The 24,126-nt window shown below is 53.4% G+C and overlaps 2 gene segments (V, D, J or C); both read right to left on the bottom strand.

The window, feature by feature from the left end:
- Positions 1–4,884: 4,884 nt before the first annotated feature.
- Positions 4,885–5,507, bottom strand: LOC138401610 (immunoglobulin lambda variable 3-9-like). The segment is given in 2 exon segments: positions 4,885–5,188; positions 5,462–5,507. Coding segments are annotated over 2 exon segments (350 nt in total).
- Positions 5,508–13,673: 8,166 nt separating this feature from the next.
- Positions 13,674–18,650, bottom strand: LOC138401611 (immunoglobulin lambda variable 3-19-like). The segment is given in 4 exon segments: positions 13,674–13,854; positions 14,273–14,370; positions 18,137–18,459; positions 18,605–18,650. Coding segments are annotated over 4 exon segments (648 nt in total).
- Positions 18,651–24,126: the final 5,476 nt, after the last annotated feature.

Consider the following 24,126-nt stretch of genomic DNA (forward strand, 5'->3'; position numbering starts at 1 on the left):
CCTCTCTGGGTCCCGGGTGGGGTCTCTAATCACACTCATGGGCCACTGTCCAGCTCCTGCCAGTCTGCTGAGGAACGAGGTCGTGGGCAGGGAGGGTGGCCCAGGACCTGGGGCCAGAGCCCCTTCAACACCCTTCAGATGGGCTCAGCTTCCCCTTCCCTCCCCGACTGCAGCGCCCCCTAGTGGATGCAGGCGCAGCCCTGGGTCTGCAGCTCCCCTGCTGCCCTCTCTGGCTGACCCCACCTGAGACAGGTTCTGAGACATGGCCAGGTGGCAGGAGACAGCCCTGGGATGCTCAGCTCAGCTCCCAGGCCTGGATCTTATGTCATTTAGGTCTCTTGTCCCTGTCCCTCTGAAACCCTCTGGGCTCTCTTTTCCCCGTCTGAGTCCCATTTTCATGACTGGGTCAGTAATAATTGCTGCCAACTAATTCCCACCTAGGGTGCGTTGGGCTGTGTGTTAAATACATGATAAACATGATCACAGGAGCCCTTGCCCAGCCTCTTGTTTTCCAGGAAGTTTCTTCCCTCTCAGTGAGGACGGATTTCAGGGGTTGAACAACTCACAGCCACACAGCGGCAGGTAATAGACATGGGCTTCAAGGACAGACCCCCTGCCTGCAGCCCCAGCCCTTGAGGACTGTGTTATTCCTGTGACCCCTTCCAGCGAGGACATGCACTGTCTGTCACACGTGACCGGTGGGGGGTGCAGAGCGACTCCAACCCTGCAGTCTGAGCTGCTTCCCTGTCACCAGCAGCAACTCTGGGAGCTGCCCCCCTGCTCTTGGGGTCATTGCTGCTCAGTTGCCCTTGGCCCTGACCCTGCTGTTCCTTTGCTAAATCTGCTCCTTGCTTCCCTCCCAGCAGCAGACCCGCTGCTTCCTTCCCCCCAGTGAGAGGCCACTGCAGGGGCTGCTGTTCCCTTGTAGGCAACAAAACTATGTCCCTGGGTTGTGCAAAAAACGTCCCCTTTCAAGAAGCCAGATCCCACCTGATGGCTTCACACTGACAGGTCTGGTGGGGACAAGATCATTCATCCCTCCAGGGTCAGGGGCTGGACTGCAGGTGATGCTCATACATGGGCCCCGAGCTCTCTGCCATTAGTCAGAACCTGCACTTGGTGCTCCTAGAGATGGCAAGACTCTGAGGTGACAGCTTCTATGTGACCTGTCCCTGTGCATGGTGATACTTCGAGGTGGTATGGAGGTGACATACTGTCACCAGGTCCACACCCTTGTGTTGGGGCAACCTCTTTGTAAGAAATCCTAAGAAACCACAAATCTGGATTGTCCCATCATTTGCAGGTTGTGGAGAGGTCCACCCTGGCTGCACGGGCAGCTCTGGGGACACTGTTGATAGGACACGATCCTCCCGCCCCAGAAGGAGCCACACAGGGTCTCGAGCCTCCTCCTGTCCCACAAGCACATGCTGCAGTGTCAAATGTGAGCCACCCCGTGCTCTGCAAACACACAGTCACTGCTGTGCTCAGACACAGTCCCTCCCTCCCAGAGCAGAGGCTGCCATGACGGGAGGCATTAGATGAGATATTACATGCGTTAAGCGCGTTGCAAAAGGGGACATGCTGAGTCCTATGGGAACAGGCACCAAGAGCCTCTCACTGAGTCTTGAGCCCGTGGGTGGCCTCCCTGAGGAAGGGCCTTTCAAACAGAGACACAAAGGCTGACTTGGTGATGAGCAGCTGAGGATTGTTCCAGAGAGAGAGAGGAGGGGCAGGGAGCTGAGACACACTGTGGGGAGGGGAAGTGCTTCATTACCAAGTGCAAGGTGCCCTCAGGGCCTGGCACACCTGTGTCCTGTGGGGCTGAAAAGAGGCAGGTGACAGACTGAGCCTGACCCCACATGGGCTGGACCCCTCCCCAGCCATTTGCATCCTGCAGTAACTTGTAAATCAGCCACCTCAGCTGTCCCCCGTCCTCTCCTTGGTAAGGACAGTAGAAGAAATACCTGAAAAGCTGAAAAGAAAGGCCTGTCCCAGTGCGAAGTAGATGCAAGTAGCTGGAGGCAGGATCCCAAGGTGACAGCCCTGAACTGTCCCCACTTCTCTTGCTTCCTCTCTCCCCATGTTGTCTCTGCACGTGCCGAATCCCTTCTCCTCTGCCGTGAATGGACCAGCCTGAGGCCCTCACCACATGCAGTTCCCAGTCGGGACCTTTCCAGCCACCAGGATTATGGGCCAAATAAGCCTTTATTCTTCAGAAATCACCCAGCCTCAGGTGTTTATTCATGGGAACAGACATCAGACTACGACTCCATGGAGAGAAGGTAAAAGGGTCACTCTTCCTCCACAGAAGGCACCTTCCTTAGGTGAGTGTCACTGTGATTGAGTGAGGAGGGTGACGAGGACTCATCCACTCAAAGTCTGGTTCCGGCAGGACCAGCGACACCAGCCTCACCTGGGAGCTGCCAGACACGGAGAGTCTGTGCCCCCCAGCGCTGCCGAGGCTGCTCCTGCATCCCAGGGAGACCCCTCAGGGGATCTGTGAGCTCCTGGACATGTCAGAAGCTCTGGTCTGAGCCACAGAGAGTGTCACTTCCTCTGCTATTATCAAGCCCTGTGTCCTCCACGTCTTTTGAGGCCACCTGGGTCTGGTGCTTACCTGCCCTGCCCTCAACAGATTTGGTTTGATTCAGGTGCTTGACCTTGTTGTGATGGGAGGAAACGTTTTAAGAACAGAGATTTCTACAATCTACATGTGTGGTGCATTGGGGACAGGGTGACATCCCACTGAGGTGACCAGATAGAAATACATGGTTCCTGTCATGTATCTTGTTGTCACTCAATTGCTAAAGTCTAGGTGAAGGACTGTCCTGTGTGGGGACAAAGCGAGGCTCACAGGTGGCCGTGGCCATCCCAGGGGATCCTGCACAGGTGTGGTGTGAGTCCTCCTGGGTCACACGAAGCACGAGCAGGTTTCCTGCCCACTGACCAGGGGGACTCTGTCCTGCTCACTCCTGGGACAAGCTCCCTCCTTGCTCCAGGTCTCCACTCGGGGAGGACAAATGTCCTTCTGGAAACCCAGAGGCGCAGCTGTCTCTGGGCTGCTGAGCACATCTCATCTCTCGGGTGTGGTGTCCCTTCCGTCACACGCGTGTCCTCCCACTTTCCTGGAGGGCACGTTCTCAGGGAGCAGATCAGAGAACGGGTCCCTCACCTGTCCCAGACTGTGCTGAGAGGACTGGAAACCCTGTCACTTCCCAGCGCAGATGTCCTGAGAGGTCTCCATGAGCCTGGGCCTCACAGAGCCGTCCTCACTGCAGCCCAAGCAGCAGGGAAACATATCAGAATTGCCAGTGTATTGTGTCCTTCTCAAGATTTAGTTTTCTTTGAAATCCAAAAATCTTGTACTTTGACATGCAAGCCCTTATAGATACGCGTTCACTGGTTCATGGGATGGGAAATGTCTCCAAAGGGCCTGGTCCCTACGTCCATCTGCACTTTCAAAATCACTAATTCAGACCTCAGACGTGTGCAGAGCACAAGGTCTAATACAGCACATGCAGAAGGGCGAGTTACACAACCAAGGGAGAAGATGGGGCAAAATGTGAACATGTCACTGTCCCCTTCACCTCTTGCACATGTGATCCACGTTTCCAAGGAGCCCCCAGGCCAGGCAGGCAATGGGCGGCTGAGATTCATGCTGCAAATCCCACCTTCAAAGCACAGGTTCCTTCACCTTCCTCCTCCTCCAGCTGACCTTGTCCCCTTGTGCACATCAGGGGTAGGGTGCCCTCAGCCCCTGTCTGTCCCTCTGTGCAGCAGCTATGATGACCTTCCATTGAGGGTCCCATGCAGAGTCTACAGGGGACACGGTGCTACCGAGCACAGCAGCCGGAGCTCAGCTGCTTGCAGAGAGCACGTCCTGTGGAGCAGAGCGTGCACAGTGTCACTCACACACCCGCATGGCCTCTGTGCAGCGACATGGCCCACTGCACCGGTGAACACTGTGCCTTCTCATGGCACTTTTCCCAAAGTTTTTTCCAAGTTTCTGGTTACAAGTAACCCTGGCTGAGAAATATCCGCGGGAGACAGCCAACAACCAAGTGTGAGCTTGGGAATCCTGAGGCCCCTGACTGGCGACAAATTAACCAGCCACAGTAGACATCCTTGCACAACTGGGCAAGTGTGGGGTCAGAATCAGACTCTGAGACGGATATTTGCAGGCACAGAGGACCTGGGGGACCGAGGGAGGCAGCACTTGGCAGAGGGGACAGTCACCATGAAGCAGCTGCCACCAAGGCCCCAGGCACCCAGGCAGGGAGCTCAGAGCTGGAGCCCTCCAAGGTCATCCTAAACTGAGGCAGGGCTGGGATCCTGGCACAGGCTGTCATCAGACTAGACCTCTGTCAGAGGGGCACAGGCTGGGGGACACAGTTTTCTGCACCCAGCAGCACTTCCCAGCAAGCGCTCAGCTCTGACCTGCAGGGTGCTGAGCAGTGCTGGGGGGGTGGGTCACCCTGAGGAGCGGACACGATGTCAACTTCAATAGTTTGCTCCATTCAGAATCTCAGGCTGCTGTGGGAGCTTCGGGCTCAGGACCTCAGCAGGGCTGGGCCATTCCCAGGACAGATCCCAGCAGTTGGTCTGACCGTCACCACCATACGGTCATCCAGGGACAGGACAGTGAACGGAGGTCTCTCTCTCTCTGTCCTTCCACTCAGGCCCCCATTCTCTACTCACACAGTGGCCCTGATTGACAGGATAATCCTGCTCCTGCCAGGCAGTGTCCACCCCTGGCCCACCCTCTGCAGAGCCTGCCCGTGGGTGCCACCCTGCTCGTGCTGTGTCCACAGTCCGCCTGGGCTTGAGGGAGAGGGTGACACAGATGAGAAAGGGGTTTGTGTCTCACTTCCCCATCTGCCTGTGTCACTGTGAGCAGTGTTGCCGTCCCACACCTGACAGTAATAGTCAGCCTCATCCCCGGCCTGGGTCCCGCTGATGGTCAGGGTGGCCGTGTTCCCTGAGTTGGAGCCAGAGAATCGCTCAGGGATCCCGGAGGGCCGGTTGCTGCTATAATAGATGAGCAGCACAGGGGCCTGGCCTGGCTTCTGCTGGTACCAGTACACATTTTTACCCCCAATGTTGTTTCCCCCACAGGTGATCCTGGCCGTCTGTCCTGGGGACACTGACACTGATGGTGGCTGAGTCAGCTCATAGGAGGCCACAGAGCCTGCAAGGAGAGAAATGAGAAAAACGGCATGAGATGGAGGGGCTCACACCAAGGACACCTTTCCCTGCCTGTCCTAGAGAGAAGGTCAAGGATGAAAGGGCCCTCAGGGGACCAGCGAGCACAGTGTGGGGGTCTCGGCCCCACCAGCGCCTCACTCTGCAGCAGGGTCAGAGCCTCCTGCCCACCACAGCCAGGGCCCTGCTGAGCTCAGAGTCAGGGCCAGGCTGGTCCCCGAGCCCTGGGGCTGGGCAGGTGGGGGACCCTGGGCAGCACCTGTGCAGTGAGCGAGGAGGACAAGGAGGAGAGGGGTCCAGGCCATGGTGGAGGCGCCCCCGATGCTGCTTCCCGAGGCCCAGGCTGGGCAGGTGCCTCCCAGGCCTGTCTTATCCCCTTGCTGGAGAGACCTGCCCTGATGCAAATCAGCTCTGGCCAGGGGCTGCTGCCTGAGGAGCTCTGTGGTTTCCAGAGACAGGATCAGCCCCAGGGGACCCAGGGAGGGGAGGGGAGAGGTGGGGAGGCCCTGCAGACCCACCCTCAGCCCCCAGGATTCTCCTTCACCTGCTGGTACCATATTGTGGGCCAACATCGCCACCCCAGGCTGTGTCCGGCCCTCATTGCTGGCCTGACCAGGGAGATCTCAGAGATGAGACTGCATGTCATGACCCCGGTCACAGCTGACAGCACAAAGCTTCAGCAGCTGCAGGTCCTGCCTCAGGTCACGGATCCTGAGCAGCTCAGCCCATTTCAAACTGCAGCTTTGTCATGGGCATGTGGTTTTCTTTAATTAGTATCATTTTTTACAGACAGGGTCTTCCTCTGTCGCCCAGGCTGGGGTGCAGTGGTCGGATCATAGCTCACTGCAGCCTCCAACTCCTGCGTTCAAACAATCCTTCATTCTCTGCCTCCTAAAGTGCTGAGATGACAGGTGTGAGCTACCCCGCCCAACTCACACGCAGTTTTTAAGAGCAACTGAGGGGCTATAGGTTTCTGCCTTTGGTGGGAGCTGCTGGGGAAGGTCCTTGATCCTGTGCTCAGTGTCCCCAGTGTGTGCCAGACGTCAGTGACAGCGACAGTGCTCCAGGAGAGCTTGGCAGTTACTGAGCTCCAGCCTAGGGGGTTTGCTGGGCGGGGTAATGAAGCACTTGTACCTGTACCAGAGAAACAGGGAGAGCGTAGAACAGCCTGATGTGTGAGACGTGGAGCCAGAATCATTTTTGCTTCAGTGTCAAGTAGGAAAAGAATGACAAGTATTAGACAGTGGCTGCTACCGTTTGATGAATGTTAGTATCTCTCTCCCTGGGGCCCCTCCCCCAGCCCCAGGGGCCTCTGCCAGGTGACTCTCTGCTGCCCCCTGGTGGCCGCTCCGCACTGGCTGCTGGAGGCTCAGGGGCTCCCTTGGTCCAGGTGCAGATCCAGAAGCTGCTGCTCAGGTCCCTGCTTCCCTGCCCCACGGGCTGCTGCCCAGGGAGGGTTCCTCTTCCTTGCGTGCCCTGCCTGCCTCACGCCAGGCACGAGGGCGCAGACACCCGCGAGGAGCGAGCACATCTATCTGCGGGAGGAGGAGGCAGGTCCACCGGGGGCGTCCTGCACGTTTCTCTGCGGTGCTGGGTGGCCCTGCGCGCAGGTCAAGGGCTTGGCTGTTTCTGCGGGGCTCTGAGGTGGCCATTACTGCTGCTGGCTGTGGGTGCGGGGCACTGTCAGGTGAGGGTGGCTCCTGCCCCAAAGTCAGAGGAAGGAGAACCCGCCCAGCACGTGTTCACTCCGACCCACTCTGGCCTCGCCACCCCCCGTCCTGGGAGCTCAGCAGTCTCACCACGGGTGGCGCGTCCTGGTTCCCACAGGATGACACCAGGGACACAGCAGGAGCCCCATGGGACGTTCATGAGAGGCTGTCCCTGGTCACTCTGGGCTCCCTCTGCCCTTCACTGCCGCCCTGTGTGGGGCTGGGAGTGTGTCCGTTGGCAGCTGCAGCTGCGGCCCAGAACCGACACACACCAGCAGCCTGCGTGGTCGGAGGATCTGCCGTCGCCAGGGGGAACCCTCAGGGGCCTGGGGCTGAAGGAACAATGGGGCTTAGGGGACCGGGGCATGGATTTGGGCCTGGCCGGGATCTCGGGGGGACTTGGGTAAGGGAAGAGCAGGGTGAGGGACCCGTGGTGTAGACAATTCATAACACCTGGATATGGGGCCGGGGTCACCCCATGTCCTGAGATCCTCGAGGGAACTCTTGGAAGTCAGTGTTGCGTGTGCGTCACAGCAGATGGCAAATAAAGGCTTTGGTGTCAGAGAGAGAGAGAGAGAGAGAGAGAGACACCAATGTCAACATTGAATTCTGGTCTCCTGACCCCAATTCCAAGGGTATTTCTTAATGAAGGTGGACCGTGTGAGCCAGGCTGGGGATGACAGCATGTGTGTGTTTCCATCTCCCTTTGTCCATGTCATAGGCCAATTTGCTGTCACCCCCCATGTGACGTCATCCTCAAGCTGTCCCCTGATGAAGAAGGTGAAGGGTCCTGTGTTCCGACTGATGTGAAACCATCTCTCAGCACTGCACGAGGATGTTTGTCGCTACACTGACAGCCCACTGTTGGCACCAGTTGGGTTCTGCAGGTATCAGGTCAGAGCAGGGACGTCCCTGTCTCATCCTGAGCAGCTGAGGGCTGTCTGCACCATGGCCCTGAGCACCCCTGAGAGGACACAGAGCCTTCAAGGGGGGACAGAGAGGCTGTCAGAGACCCAGGGACTCATTTCCACGGAGATCCCCATACAGCGTCCCCAGCCTACGGGTCGGGGCCAGGCCTAGCCTAGGACCCGTGGGGGCTGAGCCTGAGAGCAGGGCCAGGAGGCTGCACCTGTGCAGGGAGTGATCAGGAGAGGGGTCCCGGCCATGGTGGGGACACCCCCAAGCTCTGCTTCCTGGGCCACAGCAGGAACCTCTCTGATGCATTTCCTAGTTAAGGGCTCATTGGCACCTGGTGTCTCCATCCGTTTCCTTGGGACCAGGTCTCAGTGTGACACTCAGAGTGTGTTTGCTGCATCTCGGGATGGAATGAACTGTCCCAACCTGCCAATCTGGGGGAGGGACCTTGAACACCTGCTGCTCCCCCAGGACAGGTCGCCTCCTCAGGTCTCACCTGTGCAGGTTCAGCCTCTCCCAGGGCCTTCCCCACTGTGGCACTGCTGCCCCCTGCTGGTGACAAATCCCTTCTGGCCTCAGGGGAGTCCCTTCCCATGCTGTACAGGAGCAAGAGCATGTGAGCCTCCCAGGAATGTGCAGTTTCTATTTACCACAGAAAATGAAAAGCAGAAGGTTAATAAGAGGGCCAAGCACGGTGGCTCATGCCCGTAATCCCAGCAGTATGGGCGGCTGAGGTGGGAGGATCACTTTAGGTCGGGAGTTCCAGACCAGCCTGGGCAAGATTGAGACACCAACTCTACAAAAAACAGAAAAATTAGCCGGGTGTGGTGGCGGGTGTCTGTAGTCCCAGCTACTCGGGAGGCTGAGGCAGGAGGATCGCTGAGTCCAGGAGTTGGAGGTTGCAGTGAGCTACAATGACGCCACCAGCCTCCTCTCGGGTGACAGAGCAAGACCCTGTCTCAATAAAAAAAAGGAAATTAATTAAAATAATTTATTCATTTAACACAAAATGTTGAATATATTATTTACATATTAAGTGTCATATCATTTTTTGATATATTGCATTTGTTAATGATAACCTTTGAAATTCTATCTGTGATACCTATTGATAGCACATCTCAACATGGATATAACATTTCCACAGAATACACTTCATAGTAATTTAAATTTCATAAAGTTTATGTTTGAGAAGGTAGATTTATATATATTTATATTTACAAATTCAATGATACCTAAAAATTTTCCATAACCGAAGTGGGCACCAAAATATCATTTCCCTTCAATATTTCAATCCACTATGACAGAAGTGGCTCATGTTTTCTGCAAGAATTGATGAACTGGATTCAAGAGCACCACGGTCAAACACACTACAACTCAGTCTGTTAACATTGACATCAGTGGGCAATTGCATCTACTGAGAAGCAACTGTGAACTTATCCATCCCAGCAAAGTGTTCTCCCAAAATTAGTGCAGTGTTTGGACCTAATTTACCTAATACCATGATTACAATAAAATATTCTACATATTTTTTCATGTTGGGATAGTGTGTAAAATTATCATTTGTATTACAAAAAATTTCCATTTTTATATCAATTCTCAATCCTCTTTCTAAAGATCACAAATAACTTTTGTGTTTACTTGATCTTCAAATTTAGTGGACTTTGAAGAACAAACAGTGTCATGCTTTGGTGCTTGACTATTGCGTCTCTGACAAGGGTTCCTTTTGAGTCAAGAAAACCTTGAACTGCAGGTGACACCCTGTGAACCTTTGCAAACTTCTCCTCGAGTCCCCAGCGAGCGCTGGGAGGGAGCACAGGGTCACTCTGTCCATCCTCGTCTGTTCCTTCCAGCAGGTGCTTACCTGGGGGACGGTTCACAGCACGTACAGGCAGGGGCTGAGTGATTTCAACATCTGCCTCCGTGAGGCTCTCAGTCCAGTCTGCTGGGGACACCTGAGCACGGATGTTTGCAACACGAACTGTACAGGGGAAGGAATCAGTGAGAAGGGGAAGGAATCAGTGAGAAGAATGTCAGTCTCTTGTTTCAGGATTCCAATAAATCCAGATGTCTGACACCACACAGACATAACACCGTGCGTTACCTTACCGACAGCTTCCTCGTGTCTGTCATAAATTCTCCCTTTCACAGACACAAGAGATTCCAACACACTTGAGCCGCTGATTCTGCCCTTCAGGCTGTGTTTCTTCGTAGATTTCAACGTCCCTTAGCTATGATGTCCCCAATATTGATGGTGTTGTGTCTGTTATAGTGCACAGCTCATCTATAGCTTAAGGACAGGACTTAGAATTTTTCAAATTTTGAATGGATTATTAAGGGACATGGTGAACAAGGTCACAGTGGGTCATGCATTTGCTGGTTTCATTTAATGCTCAAAGGAAGACAGTTACTTGCTTATCTACTAAAAGCTCTTTCATTCTTCATAAAATATGTTAAAATATCTGCACATGATTGTCTTATAAAATTTCTATAATTAAAATAATAAACTTTTCCACTTCTCAGCCTAAAAATAGATTTCTCATTGTGGTTCTGAAACCTGAATTGGGCTCTGAGACTGTGGCCGAAGAGATCCAGGGCCAGCGGGGGCCACGTCGTGGCATTTTGTTGCCACAGGCATTGCGGGTGTGGTCACCAGGATGCAGAACCGAGCCACAGACGTCAGAATGACTTGACAAGATCATGGGTGTGGTGTGGTTAATCCTGGTGTCCCTAGACCTGAAGTCGAGGGCAGCCCACTGATTCTTGCTCTTCTCTGTGTGAGCAGAAAGCTCTGTCTGAGGGAGACCAACGAGGTGACTGGGCCACGGCAGCGCCTGCGTGATGGACTGTGGGCCCCTGAGCTCTCCATGGACCTGAGCTGCCTGTGGCCTGGGTGTGACCTGACCCACCAGCCACAGGGTGGGCACTCACAGCAGCTCCCACTGCATCTGGGAACTGAGCCACCACGAGGCACAGGAAGCGGCCTAAAGAGGTGGCCCAAACACTGATGATCTGACCCATCCTCCACGCCCTTGACTCTCCCAGCCACAGCCTGGGCCTCCTGGGAGCTCCCTGGGACCAGCTGATGGAGGAGGAAACAGCTCAGCTTGGTCCACAGAGGTTTCTGCAAAGCATGTGGCCGCCACTGACAATAGACAGCCTTATTACTGCGTCTCCACTCTGGGACGTCCCTGAACACCACTGTGGAGGGAAAGTCTCCCAGTAAGGTGAGACATTGAGCAGTGAACCCGGTTCATTTCACCCGGAAGGAGAGGAGGTTTCCGATTCACGGTCAGGGACTTGAAGAAACACAATCAGAATATACATGCCAAATACGTCTGGAGGAGAAACATGTGAGTCGACCTCCCCCAGTGGGCAGAGCACGTGAGGACACTTGTCTGCTACATAAATATCCACCAGAGTCTGACCTCAGAGGGACGTGATTTTAACAGTAGGGGGACAGGACGGTGGCTCTGTGGACTCCAGACAGCCTCCTTCTCCAGCCCCTGCTGTTACTGCCAACGGGCTCAGTTACAAAGTGCCCTGGTGGCAGGGACAGAGGTTGTCCATGGGCTAATCAATGTGGATGTCCACGCTTTCGAGCTGGCCTGGTGACAGCCACTGTGGGGTGACCATCTGGCAGCAGCAGAGACCACACTGAGCTCCGTGTTGCTGCCGTTCCCTATGGGGACAGCCAGGTACCTACTCGAGATGACATTCATTAGGTGTCTTCCCGCGTGGCAGGGAAAATTCTTTCTTCTCACGAGAACTGACGTTTGCTCCAGATAGCGATTGGCTTCCGTGACAGCGGCGCTTCTGCCAAAATTACTGCCTGAGCGCTACAGATGGCCACTGTCAGGGCACTCCAGGGGGTCTCTGATGTGCCCTTGGAGCCATGTACTCTAGGTAGGGGCACATGCTGTGAGTCAGTCAGTGCCCAGTGTGTGACACTGTGTCCCCACAGCCAGCATCCATGGGTCCAGGAGCATGAGGGTGGCCCGGAGTGGCTCCACTCAGTAATGTCCTCAGGGATCCACTGGCAACCACGTTATGTCCCCTTCCCCTGCCTTCTGCTCTGCTGGTCTGGAGGTCTCAGTTGCAAAGAGGAGGCTTCTTCCAGGAGACACGACACCCAGTGCATTGAATTGAGAGCTGAGAGTCCCCTGTCCCTCTGGGCTTTTCATCCCCACATGTACGTCACCCTCTGCCTGTGCTTCCACTCAGACCCTCTATGCACAACTCACACCCTGGGCAACAGGACAGTCTGGTCCTGCCAGCCCCAAATCCAGCCCTGACCCACCCTCTGCAGAGCCGGTCTGGAGGGCTGGAGGACAGGAAGCCTGAGGTTCTCAGGTCCATGTGACCTGGGCCAGCCCTGCTCATGGCTGTGTCCACTGTCCTCCTGGGGCTGGAGGGAGAGGGTGACACAGTCATGGCAGGGGTTTGTGTCTCACTTCTCCATCTGCCTGTGTCACTGTGGGATAAGTACCGCTGCTGTCTGATGACTGACAGTAATAGTCAGCTTCATCTTCAACCTGAGCCCCAGTGATGGTCAAGGTGGCCGTCTTCCCTGAGCTGGAGCCAGAGAACCGCTCCGGGATCCCCGAGGGCCACTCACTATCTTTATATATCACCAGCACAGGGGATTGGCCTGGTTTCTGCAGATACCAATAAGTATATTTTTTATCCAGTAAATCTCCAGAGCAGGTGATCCTGGCTGTCTGTCCCGGGGACACTGACACGGAGGGTGGCTGTGTCAGCTCATAGGAGGACACAGAGCCTGCAAGACAGAAGAGGAGAAAGAGGTTAAGAGTGAAGGACCCGTTCTCAAGGGGTTTAACCCAAAGACTGTGCCTGTGCCGGGCTCAGGATTCAGGGCAGGCCCAGGTTGGGGTCCTGTGGGGGCTGAGCCTGGGCAGGGCCTGGGGCAGCACCTGTGCAGAGAGTGAGGAGGGGGAGCAGGAGAGGGGTCCAGGCCATGGTGACACCCCAGAGCTCTGCCTCTGAGCCCACAGCACAGCTGGGCTCCCCCAGGCCTCTCTTATTCCCTCTCAGGCTCTGCGGGGCAGGGAGTGTTTGCTGTTTATGCAAATTCACGTCTCCTGGGCCTCCTCCTTGGGGGATGTCCCTCAGCCAGCTGTGGGGGCAGCACAGGGACTGAGCAGGAAGGGGTGGGGCCCCAGCTTCCTCCATGTGCTCCTCAGGTCAGCAAATCTGCCTTGGCCTCCAAGGCCTGAAACCATAGTCACCTTCCTGGGGATGACCCCATGACCCCTGTCCCAACTGTCCTGGTTGTGGTCTGTCCTGAGCCAGGCTCAGCAGGGCCATGTCCTTTCCCGGAGCCTGGCCATGGGGCTGAGCTGGGCGCTGAGATAACTGACCACACCTGACCCAGCACAAGGGGGACCCAGACCATCTTCTTCCTCCTCCTCCATCTCCCCTCTGGGTCCCCAGACTCACCTTGGCCCATCCTGGTCATGTCATCTAGATGTTGTTCTGTGTCGTTAGGATACTGGACAGGATTTCTGATAAAGTAGTTTGGTCATTTACGCACCATGCACTTGTGTGGCTGCGTCACAAGGTCTAGTCTCAGGCACACACACTGTGGCTCCTCATGTGACACCAGCCTGCTCACACTGGACTGAGAATTCTGACCTTCAATGCTTCCATTCTTCATTCTCTTCTCACTGAAATTTTATGGAAACCTGGAAAAAGCACCAGAAACCCAGCTCACCGACCTTCCAACTTCTGCCCCGTGGTCTCTGTTAGGGTCCCAGGGTCAGGGTCTCTGCACAGGGTGTGAGCTCTGGAGGGGGGTGCTCAGTGGTCCCTCCACCCACAGAGATCCTGTCACTGCACCCAGGCCAGCCCCGAGGTCAGAGCTGAGACCGCAGGCAGGCGAGAGTCCCCTTCCCTCTGGGCAGCGTCTCCCATGGGCAGCAGCGGAGGCTCCATCCAGGACCAGGGTCCCGACTGTCCCAGCCCTGACCCCACCTGAGCACAGGAGCTGCGGCCTGAGGGCAGCGTCCGCCTGGAGCGGGGAGAGGCAGAGGGAGGAGTGGCCGGGGCCACTCTGCCATGCCCAGGACAGAGGCTCAGCTCCCAGGACCACAGCTGGACAGGGAGGAGGATGCCCTTAGCGTGGGCAGGAGGCTCAGGCCACCTCCTGGGGAAGGACCTGGCCCTGGGAGCCCTGTCCCCTCACACTGTGCCCCCCTCACAGAGCATCTCAACCTCGGGGAGGGTCCCCGGGAATCCCAGCCCTGTGGGAGCTGCCGAGGCTGACACCTGGGCCCAGGCCCCTCCAGCTGCGTTTCCCAGGTGAGACACTCCCTGTGCCCCGGCTCCCATCCGTGTCCTGGGTGACGCTGAGTCTGACCCTCAGAACAAGGCCTCTGCAGCCCGAGGGGACAGGATGGACTGTGCTGCCTTCCAGTATGAGGACTGACCCTGGGACACCTGTTGCCCCAGGCTGGCCGCCCCCTGAGGCGCCACCTGGGCAGCCCCAGCCTCTCTCCTGCTGCTCCAGCTGCAGCTCTGCCGCCCCCTGCTGGTGGAGGACACTCAGAGCAGGAGACTCCCTCCTCCAGGTTCCCCCACTGCACCTGTCACCTGGGGGGTGGGGACCAGTCAGTCCAGCCTCACTCTGTGCCACTGTGAACCCCCTGCCCTGCCCAGCCCAGCACAGAGAGCTCAGATATGCGATGTGCAGGCAGGTGGGGCCGTTGCAACTTCTGTGTCTGAGTCTGAGGGTTGAAATGCCCGTGTCTGGTCCATGGGTTTTCATCACATAATGGAGCCTGCAGGGTAAACTGTAGCTCTTCTCAGAAAAACACAAAAGTCCAGAGAACCGTGTGTGACAACCTACAGGGACCCTCACTTCCTGTACATGTGCACCAAGACTGCTGTCACTAGCCCAGTAAGGACAGCCACATTGTAATTGGGAACACCTGCAGTTTCTGGCACTAAATCCCAGTTGTGTGTATAAATCACCATCATCATCATCATGTTTTCTCCATTACTGTCATATTCATGTCATCACACACTGCTTCGCACTTGTGCGGGGAGGATTTCTACACCAGCCTCGTCTGTTGTTCTAATGACATTGGGAACGTCCTGCTGACTCAGCTGGGAGCACCCACATCCTCCATGTGGGAAACGAGCCTTTGCAGAGCCCCTTCCCTGAGCTCCTCCCGAGGGCGCACAGGACTCCACACGCCTGGGTCCACTCTCGGACAGCTGTGGGGGCAGCACGGGGACCGAGCAGGAAGGGGTGGGGCCCAGCTTCCTCCGTCTGCTTGTCAGGTCAGCAAATCAGCCTCGGCCTCCCAGGCCTCAGGTCACAGTCTCCTTCCTGAGGACTGACCCCATGACCACTGTCCCCACCCTCCTGGCTGAGGTCTGTCCTGGGCCAGGGGGAGCATGGTCACGTCCTGCTGAGACCACAGGCAGGTGCGAGTCCCCTTCCTTCTGAGGGGCACGCAAAACCTACTAGCAAATTCTTTTTCAGATTTTCTCTGCAACAGCCATAGTGGAACCAGAAACCCTCCGCATGTTAATTCACCGGGGATGGACAAGCGAACTGTGCTTCTTCTCACAAGGAAATGCCACTCAGCAACACCAGGGGGATGAACTGTGCACACAGGCGACAGCCTGGGATCTCTAGTGCATGATGCTGAGTGAAGGACGCCACAGGCAAGGGCTGCCCAGGTGTGATTTCGTGTGTGTGACGTTTCGACGCAGGGAGAACCACAGGAGTGCGGATCCGCAGTGGCCAGGGCTTGGGGTGGGAGGACGGTGTGACTCTATTGGGGCCTGGGGAACTAATGGGGTTTGACACTGTTATTTGTCTTGTTTGAGGTGTTCACACACCGGGATGCATGTGTCAAAAGTCACAGAAGTTCTGTGGAGAGGCTGGATAGTTCCGGATGTAAATTACACCACCATTAACACAAAAGGAGAAAAAGACAAGTGCAGCATGGCATGTTCCCAAGGAAGCAAAGTCCCACGTAGAGAGGAGTGTGTGGGATTCAGGCGGAGCAGAGAACCCAGCACCAAGGAGAGGACAGGAAGGGGGAGCCGTGTGGGCAGCGCTGGGCACTGGGCTGCGAGTCCTCAGCAGAATTTGGGGGGACTTTGGGGCTGGGTGGGCCCTTCAGCTTTCAGTGTCAGCCATAAATCCTTTTATTGTCCTGGAACATTTCCCCTCGGTTCCGTATGTTTCCTTCCAGTAGTTTTGTAGTTCGGGGTCTTACATTTAACTCTTTAACCCATTTTGGGTAGAATTTTGTATATGGTGAGTGATTGGGGTCTAGTTTCATTCTTCTGCCTGTGGATATTTAATTCCCTCAGCAACATTTATTGAAAAACATGTTCTTTTCCCAATGAGTGTTCTAGGCCCATTTCTGGAAACTCAGTTTGGTGTAAATATGTTGGATTTATTTCTGAGTTCTCTCTTCTATTTCCTGGGTCTCTGTGTCTGTCTTTACACCAACACGATGATGTGTTGGTTACTATGGCTTCGTAGTGTACGCTGAAGTCAGGTAGCGCGAGGCTTCCAGCTGTGTTCTTCTTGCAAAGTGTTGCTTTGGCTATTTGGGGTCTTCTGTGGTTCCATGCAAATTTTAGGATTTATTTTCTATTTCTGTGAAAACTGTCATTGGTATTTTGATAGCAACTGCATTGCATCTGGAGATTACTTTGGGTAGTAAGTTATTGTCACTATCAATATTTCCTATTGCTGTGTCCTCAGGTTCACCAATCTTTTCTTTGGCAGCATCTGTTAGGCTGTCAGTCTCATCCAGTGTATCCTTCATCACACACATTCTGGTGGTCATATCTAGAAATTCAAATTAGGTTTTTTTTAATGTCTTCAATTTTTTTCTTTAACATGTTCAATCAATTCTGTACCCCCCAGAATAAACAGAACACAAATATAATAGCTTCTTTTGTATCCTAACCTAGAAGGTTTATTACCTGTGCCATTTCCGGGCAAAGGCAGATTGCTCAACTTTGCTGCTTGTTATGCTTCATATTTTCCAGTTTTCTTGAAGGAATTTTGATAGAATTCTAGATATTTTGAATTTTTCCTTGTGGGATGCATGGCATTTATGTATTTTTGTACGCATATTTGTTTTTTATTCTTGGATTCAGAAAAGTACCTGGAAGACAATTTCATCTTTACTCAGATTGGCCTTACACTGTCCTAGTTGGGACAGGAGAAGACCTCAGTGTACAGCTAGTTTTCCCTGGTACTGGGGCAAAACTCTTCTAACAAGTTAATTTCATGCCCCTAATTAGGTGCTTTTCCACTGTGGTTGTAGGAACAAGCACAGTCCAGATTGTGTGTGTGGGTGTGCGTGTGTGTGTGTGTGTGTGTGTGTGAGCCCTGCAAATTGTTCCCTCAAATGTCTTTGGGTGATTATTTTCTTTCCACACAGTGCTCATGAGGACTCAGGAATAATTGCAGATTCCAAGTTGTGTCTCTGAGCAGCTCTCTCTTCTTCCATACTCTTCTCTGTAGAGTGTTCTGTATTTTGGTTCCGTGGAATCAGACTCTGAGAGGGAAATCGCATGCAGAGGGGTGTAGGATATTCTCTCTGGAAGGAGGTGTAGGAGGCACAACTGGGAAACCTGGAATATGGCTACCATGGAGGCCCCAGCTGGGAGGCTCTTCAAGTTCATGCTACCCTGAGACAAGGCCTTGGTGTTGGGGTCTCAGGCAATTATTAGATGTGAGCACACTCTGAGAGGGGGGATAACCTGGGTAGGGGGGAGTCTCTGCAGCCTGAACAGTTCCCAGTGGGGGCACAGCTGGGACTCCCAGGGACACCAGCAGCGCAGGGTGGGTGGGTCCGCCCTGAGGAGCAGGTCTGCAGTGTGCACCACACTGGTCTCTGCCCAGAGCCCCAGGCCTGCGTGGTTTAGCCGGGGTAATCCTGGGTGTTTCACAGGAATATTCTGGGATATTTGGGCATGAGTAGAGGGTCTGGGCCAGGCTCGGTCACCACATATGTGGATATTCAGGTCCCATAACCACTTAAAACATGTGTCCCTCTCTCCTCACTTCCTTTCATTACAGCCAGAATCATTTCTCACCGAGTCACAGTCTAGTGCAGACAGTACCAGGGACCAAGAGCCTGACAGCCCCAAATCTTCTCCTGACCCACCCTGTGCACAGCCTGCCTGGAGGACTTGAGGGACAGGCATCCTGGGGGGTCTCAGATCTGAGTGACCTGGGCCAGACCTGCCATGATTTGTCCTTGGGCTGGAGGAAGAGAGTGGCACAGGCATTGAAGGGGTTTTTGTCTCACTTCCCCATCTGCCTGTGTCACTGTGAGATTATCACCACTGCTGTCAAATGACTGACAGTAATAGTCAGCCTCGTCCTCAGCCTGGGCCCCGCTGATGGTCAGGGTGGCCGTGTTCCCTGAGCTGGAGCCAGAGAATCGCTCAGGGATCCCTGAGGCCCGGTTGCTGCTATAATAGATGAGCAGCACAGGGGCCTGGCCCGGCTTCTGCTGGTACCAGTTTGCATCATAGCTGCTTATGCCATCGCCCTGGCAGGTGATCCTGGCCGTCTGTCCCAAGGCCACAGAGACTGAAGTCACCTGAGTCAGCTGAGAGGCCACATAACCTGCAAGAGAGGACAGGAGAGGTGACTCTGAGGATGAGGGTCCCATTTCCAGAGGACCCCACACCCTGCAGCATCCCCTGTGCTGAGCTGAAGATCAGGGCCAGGCTGACCCCTGGTGCTGTGGGGGCTGATCCTGGGGCAGTACCTGTGCAGAGAGTGAGCAGGGGGAGAAGGAGAGGGGTCCAGGCCATGGTGACACCCCAGAGCTCTGCCTCTGAGCCACAGCTGGGGAGGGACCTGCAGGGCTGTCTTATCACAGGAGGGGAGTCTCTTCATGCAAATCTACTTCCCTATTTCCTGTCACTTGTTGGGTCGCTTCCCAGTGAGCAGAGGATGCGAATCCTTCTCAATTTCCAATGTGTCTGAGATCTTGTGCAAGCCCTGAGCCTGAGGGCCTCATGCTGGTAATTCCTCAAGTTCATTAAAGGGCCACGTGGGTATCAGGAATGGAGAGTGGTTTACACCTCATAGAAGGGCCTGGAAGGAAGCATCAGTCATGCCCTTTGCACCTGAGCTCTATGGGGGAACTAGGAGTGACTCAAGTCCCCAAACCAAGGCCCACAGTGCCCCCTGGTGCCCACTGGAGGAATGCCAGCTACGTGTGTCACTAGATGATACACAATGACTACTTCTCAGCACTTACTATGTGCCACATGCACTGGTGAGTGACTTACAAGTGTAACCTCAGGAAGATTTTCACAGTGTGGGAGAGGAGGACTAGGAGCCCTGTGCCCAGGCCCAACCTTCCTTAGGGATCAATGTTGGGAGGTGAAATGTTTCTCCCCAGGTCCCCCAGACAGCAGAGAGTGGAGTCAGGATCCCTCCAGGAGACTCACCTGGGAGCCTGACCTTCCACCCTCCCTGCCGTGCCCCCACCTGAGCCCTGACTCCTGCTCCCCCTCATTCCAGTCCTCAGGGTCCCTCTAGATGTCCTTTGCTAGTGCTGCCACCACAGAGTACCAAAGACCCAGTGGCCTAAACAGCAGAACTTACCAACTGGCAGTTCCGAAGCTGGAACTCCAACATAATGGTGTCTGTACGTTGGTTTCTCCTGTGGCCTCTGTCCTTGGCTTGCAGAGGGCGACCTTCTTGCTGTGTCCTCACAGGGTCTCTCCTCTGCATGTTCCTCTCCTGTGTCTCATATCTGGGTGTCGGAACTATCTCTTCCCAAGAAGACACCAGTCACATTGGATCAGGACCCACCCTAATGTCCTCATTTTCACTCAATCACCTCTTTAAAGACCCTGTCTCTAAATTCAATCCTATACTGTGTTTGGGAGCTTTATGATATGAATCTGATGGGGACACATTGAAGCCAATAACCTTCCACCTTGTGGACTCCCAAACTCATGTCTTTCTCACTTGTAAAATACATGCACCCCCTTCTCAAACCCCAAATCCTTCACTAACTCAGCATCCACTGTGAGTCCCAAATCTCACCTAAATATCATGCAAATCAAGTGCGGGTGGAACTCCAGGTCTGATTCACCTGAGGCTTTTAATAATAACAGCTTTGTGGGGTTTCACCTGCCCTCCCTGTTGTCATCTGGGTTCTAGGAAAGGTCAAAGCTGCCACTTTATTTGCTACAATTGAAGGACACGGAGCAAGAAGTATCAGCAACGCGTGTGAGTCAGATGTAGGGTTATCCTGTGTGTCCACTCCTGAAGTCATTTAAAGTAATAATTTAAATGCTTATGAAATGGAATTTAGTAAGTGGTAGTGATGGGATATCTTTGAGAGTATGTGGAAAAGAGAAGTAATTGGTAGAGAAAAAGAAATTAAAAATACTCATTTAAATTTTTTGAAGAGCATAACATGGCCCAATTGACTAAGATAAATGCTAGACAGAAATGGGAGAGTCAAACGGAAAGGAATCTCCCATGTGCAAATTAAACCACAAACTCCAGTTTCAGCCTTAAGCATCAACATGTTGATGTGCAAATGCAGAAACCTCCCAATGGTTACACAAAGGTGTGTAATTTGCCTACAGATGTTGAGTTTTCCTTGAGGCTCTCATGGGCTGAGGGTGCCCTTGGCCGTGGCGAAGGAGGGTGTCCCAGGAGACATCACCTCATACTCAGGAGAAAGGGCGGAGTCTGAGTTAGGGGAAATGGTGACTTGCAACAGAAGCCATGTCCGCTAAGGAGGACCTGCTCTTTCCTGGCAGCTTGTTTTGGGATCCTTACAGTTTCCTGTCTCAAGCTCTCTTCTTTATCCTACGGTTAAAGTGTAAGTTTTGCACTATTCATTGTTTACATAAATATCCAGTATAGCTAAAACTCACACTTCATTTATTCATTTATTTATAACTCACAGAACGTTGACCATGTCATTTGTTTTCAGTCTCAGTTAAATGCTGATGTTAAGGCCCTTATCTCAGAGTATGCGCTGGATTTTTCTAGACTTTCATATAACCTGGCCTTGCCTGTTTGTACCCCGAACCCTGACTATCCATCTAGGAGTCTATTCTTGACACTGACATACTCTCAAAACAGGAGAAAATGAAACATAAAAGTTATGAGATTGTGACATAGGATTATGATGGACAGATCCAGGATTCAATCAGATAATGACGTATGCATCTTCCTATGCAAAGAAAGACCTCAGGCCATATGGTGATCAGAAGTAAACTATCATGGTGCTCACAGAGATATCTTCATGTAGGATAATTCTACTTCTAGAAATTCACCCAATGGTCATAATCTCACTTGAACCCAAAGGAGTCTGCAGAAGGTTACTCATTGTTGTATTATTTGTAAGATCAGAATCTTGCTGATAACCATTAGGGTTAGTTGGTTAAAATATTACCAGGGAATGTCCTGCAGCCTTAGAATGAAAGGGGCAGAGCCCTGTGCCCGGGATGGCCTGGGAAGGATGTACAAGAAATGCTACATGTGACAATCTTAGACATGGAGCTCCAGGATGGGGCCTCACCCTTCAGGCCATCCTATGTACAGTCTCTAGGAAGCAGGGCTAGAGAGAGGAACTTGGGCCCATGTGATTTACTGAGGAGTGTTTTGAAAAGAAAGCAGATAGGAGAGAGAGGAAGAGGGTGGGGATGGGACCGAAGTGAAGTCTGGCTCCAGCCTGCTCCTGTGGGGAACCCAGATCATCACTGAACAGGGGTGTGGCCCTCTGGGAGGCCGGGTAGCAGGGCTTGTGCCCCTGCACCCATCACTCATTGGCCATGGGTGGTATCAGTGATGGGTGTGACTTCCAGTCACCCCTAGACGAGACAGCTTGAGTTGAGAGCCCCAGCTCACCTCAGGGAAGGCTGCTGGGTGGGACTTGGGCGCAGCAGCTGAACAATGACACCGACAGCGCAGTCAATATTTTTGGATCAACAAATGAACAAGAAAAAAGCAGAAGTTGAAGCCTTGCTCAAGGGTCAGGCTAACCAGGGGAGCACAGCTGGGACCAAGTCACCCCAAAGCTGAAGGAAGACAAACACCTTCCCCACCATGACGGGCTCATCCTGGAGCCTTCCCATCTCCACGCTGTGCACAGTCTCCTTTATCCCCTGTGGGGGCCAGAAAATAGAGTGTGACCTTGTGGAAGGGAAATCGCTCAGGGTGAGAAGGGCCCATGAGTTCCCACGCCAGCAGCAGTGGGACATGTGGCTCTGAATAAGGAGGTGACAGGTGGCGCACCTTTTCCGACATGTGTCTGGCAGGAAGCCAAGTCCCAGCGAGCGGGAGAAGCCCGTGCGCCCCGTGTTAGGGAGCAGCCAGTCTCATTCTGCAGGCAGGTGCCCATCACGGCAAGGCCAGGGCTGCACAGCCCTCCTGGGGGGTCAGCGGGGACATGCAGTGGTGTCTGCACGCAGGGGACCGGCAGGCGTGGAGGGGATGCTTCCGTTCCCTGCTCCAGGACGCTCAGACAGCCAGAGAATCCGCCTTCAGCTGGTTGCCGAGCGCCCTGTCAGCTGTGCCCACATAGTGTTTGGGCAACACAGTCACTGGGGAGCAAATGGGCAAGGGACACTTTGGACTTGAGTCTATTTCCTCATGTTCTGAGATTTTCATTCCATTATGATTTAGAGAAAAGAGAGCATCCATCACAGGAAGAAGTGTAATTTGCTAATTTTTATTATCAACTATGCCTCCCAAATTGTGTCATAACTTCTTCAGATATTTTTAAATTATACTTAACAAGCAAATTGGGATATTCTTGATTTTCTATGTATCGCCAATGTGCTCTTAAAAAGTCACCCCTGCAATGTTCAGGGCCAGGCATTTGGGACTGAGTGTGAGGACAGGGGCAGGGAAGGATCCATGCATGGATGCAGAAGTGACCTTGCTCAGATTGTCACCCACAGACGCATGAATCTGCCCACAGGTAACAGGGACTGAATTGCTTACACTGCAAGCTCCCGGTTACTGTAATCGGAGACCTTATTTGGTATTTTCAACCAGGAAGAGTTGCGGTAGTGACTTCTGAGCATCTCTGCACCTACTGTCTGGTCATTGCCCGTGAGAACATTTTCTCATCTTACCAGATCGCAAGAACGATTAGAAACACAGCTGCACATTCCATAGAAACAACAGGGAGGGAGCAGGAGTATATTACAGGTGGAGAGAAAGCCCAGCCCCTTCCCTAATAGCACGAGGGCAGGGGAGGTGCTGAGGCTATTTCAAGAGAGTAAACACTTCCCTTACCCTGCAGGGCACAGATCAGCAGCTGCAGGTATAGCGAGTGCAGAGTCTGGAAATGTATCTGGGAAAGATTCTCTATGCTGTGTCTGAGCTTTGATCTGCTATACACAAAAAGAGCAAGAAATTTGTTCAAAGTTAAAATGCTCTGATAAAGAGAAATAGACACTGTTTCACACCAGCATGGGATTTGCAAGACATGGGGCCCAAGTAGCCTGAGGTAAATAAAACAAACAAACAAACAAAAAAACAAAAAAAATGAGAGTTCTCAAGAAGACAATGTGGAAAGGAGAAGTTTGAAGACAGGCCTAGTTCAAATTTCTTTCAGGAAAACTCAACTTAGGGTTTACCTCTGAGTTGCTTGACCGCCCAAGTGATGGAGCTGCCAAGATGGCTCAGGTCCCTGGGCAGTGTCCTCCAGCCTGTTCCTTCTGTCAACCCCTTCTCCCTTCTGCTCCCAGACAGCTTGGGGGCAGCCCCAGAGCCCCATGGACCCTTCCCACTGACTCAGGGATGCTGCCCCCCGGGAGCTCTCCCTTTTCCCTGAGGTCACCTACATCTGCCAAAGAGGTCAGGTGCAGTGGCTGGTCCCCTCAGACCAGGGCCTGGCCCCCTGCTCTGGCCTCTGCATGTAGCTCCCCCCGCCCGACAGCTTGGCTGCAGCTTCCTGAGCCGGGATCATGGAACCTGCTGCTCTCAAGTTCTTGAGGCACCAAACAAATTGATCCCAAATATTTCTTCCTTGACATGCTGTTTTAGGAATAATATCCATGTAGCAATAGACAATTGATGTACTTTATTTTTAGTGTAATCTGTTTAACTGAAGTCTGTGAAATCTAAACTATAGCAATGGCCGTGTTTAAAAACGAGGTCACAAAATTCCAGAAAATTTCAATATTGAACCCAGGACATGTTTCACTATTGTTAGAATTGATTGTCTCAGTAGAGTAAGTAGGATCCCAGCTAGAAAGTTACTGTCCCTGTGGAAATTAGACGTGCTCAATGTCAACGGGG

Source organism: Eulemur rufifrons, chromosome 21 (assembly GCF_041146395.1).
Source record: "Eulemur rufifrons isolate Redbay chromosome 21, OSU_ERuf_1, whole genome shotgun sequence".
NCBI classification, from domain to species: domain Eukaryota; kingdom Metazoa; phylum Chordata; class Mammalia; order Primates; family Lemuridae; genus Eulemur; species Eulemur rufifrons.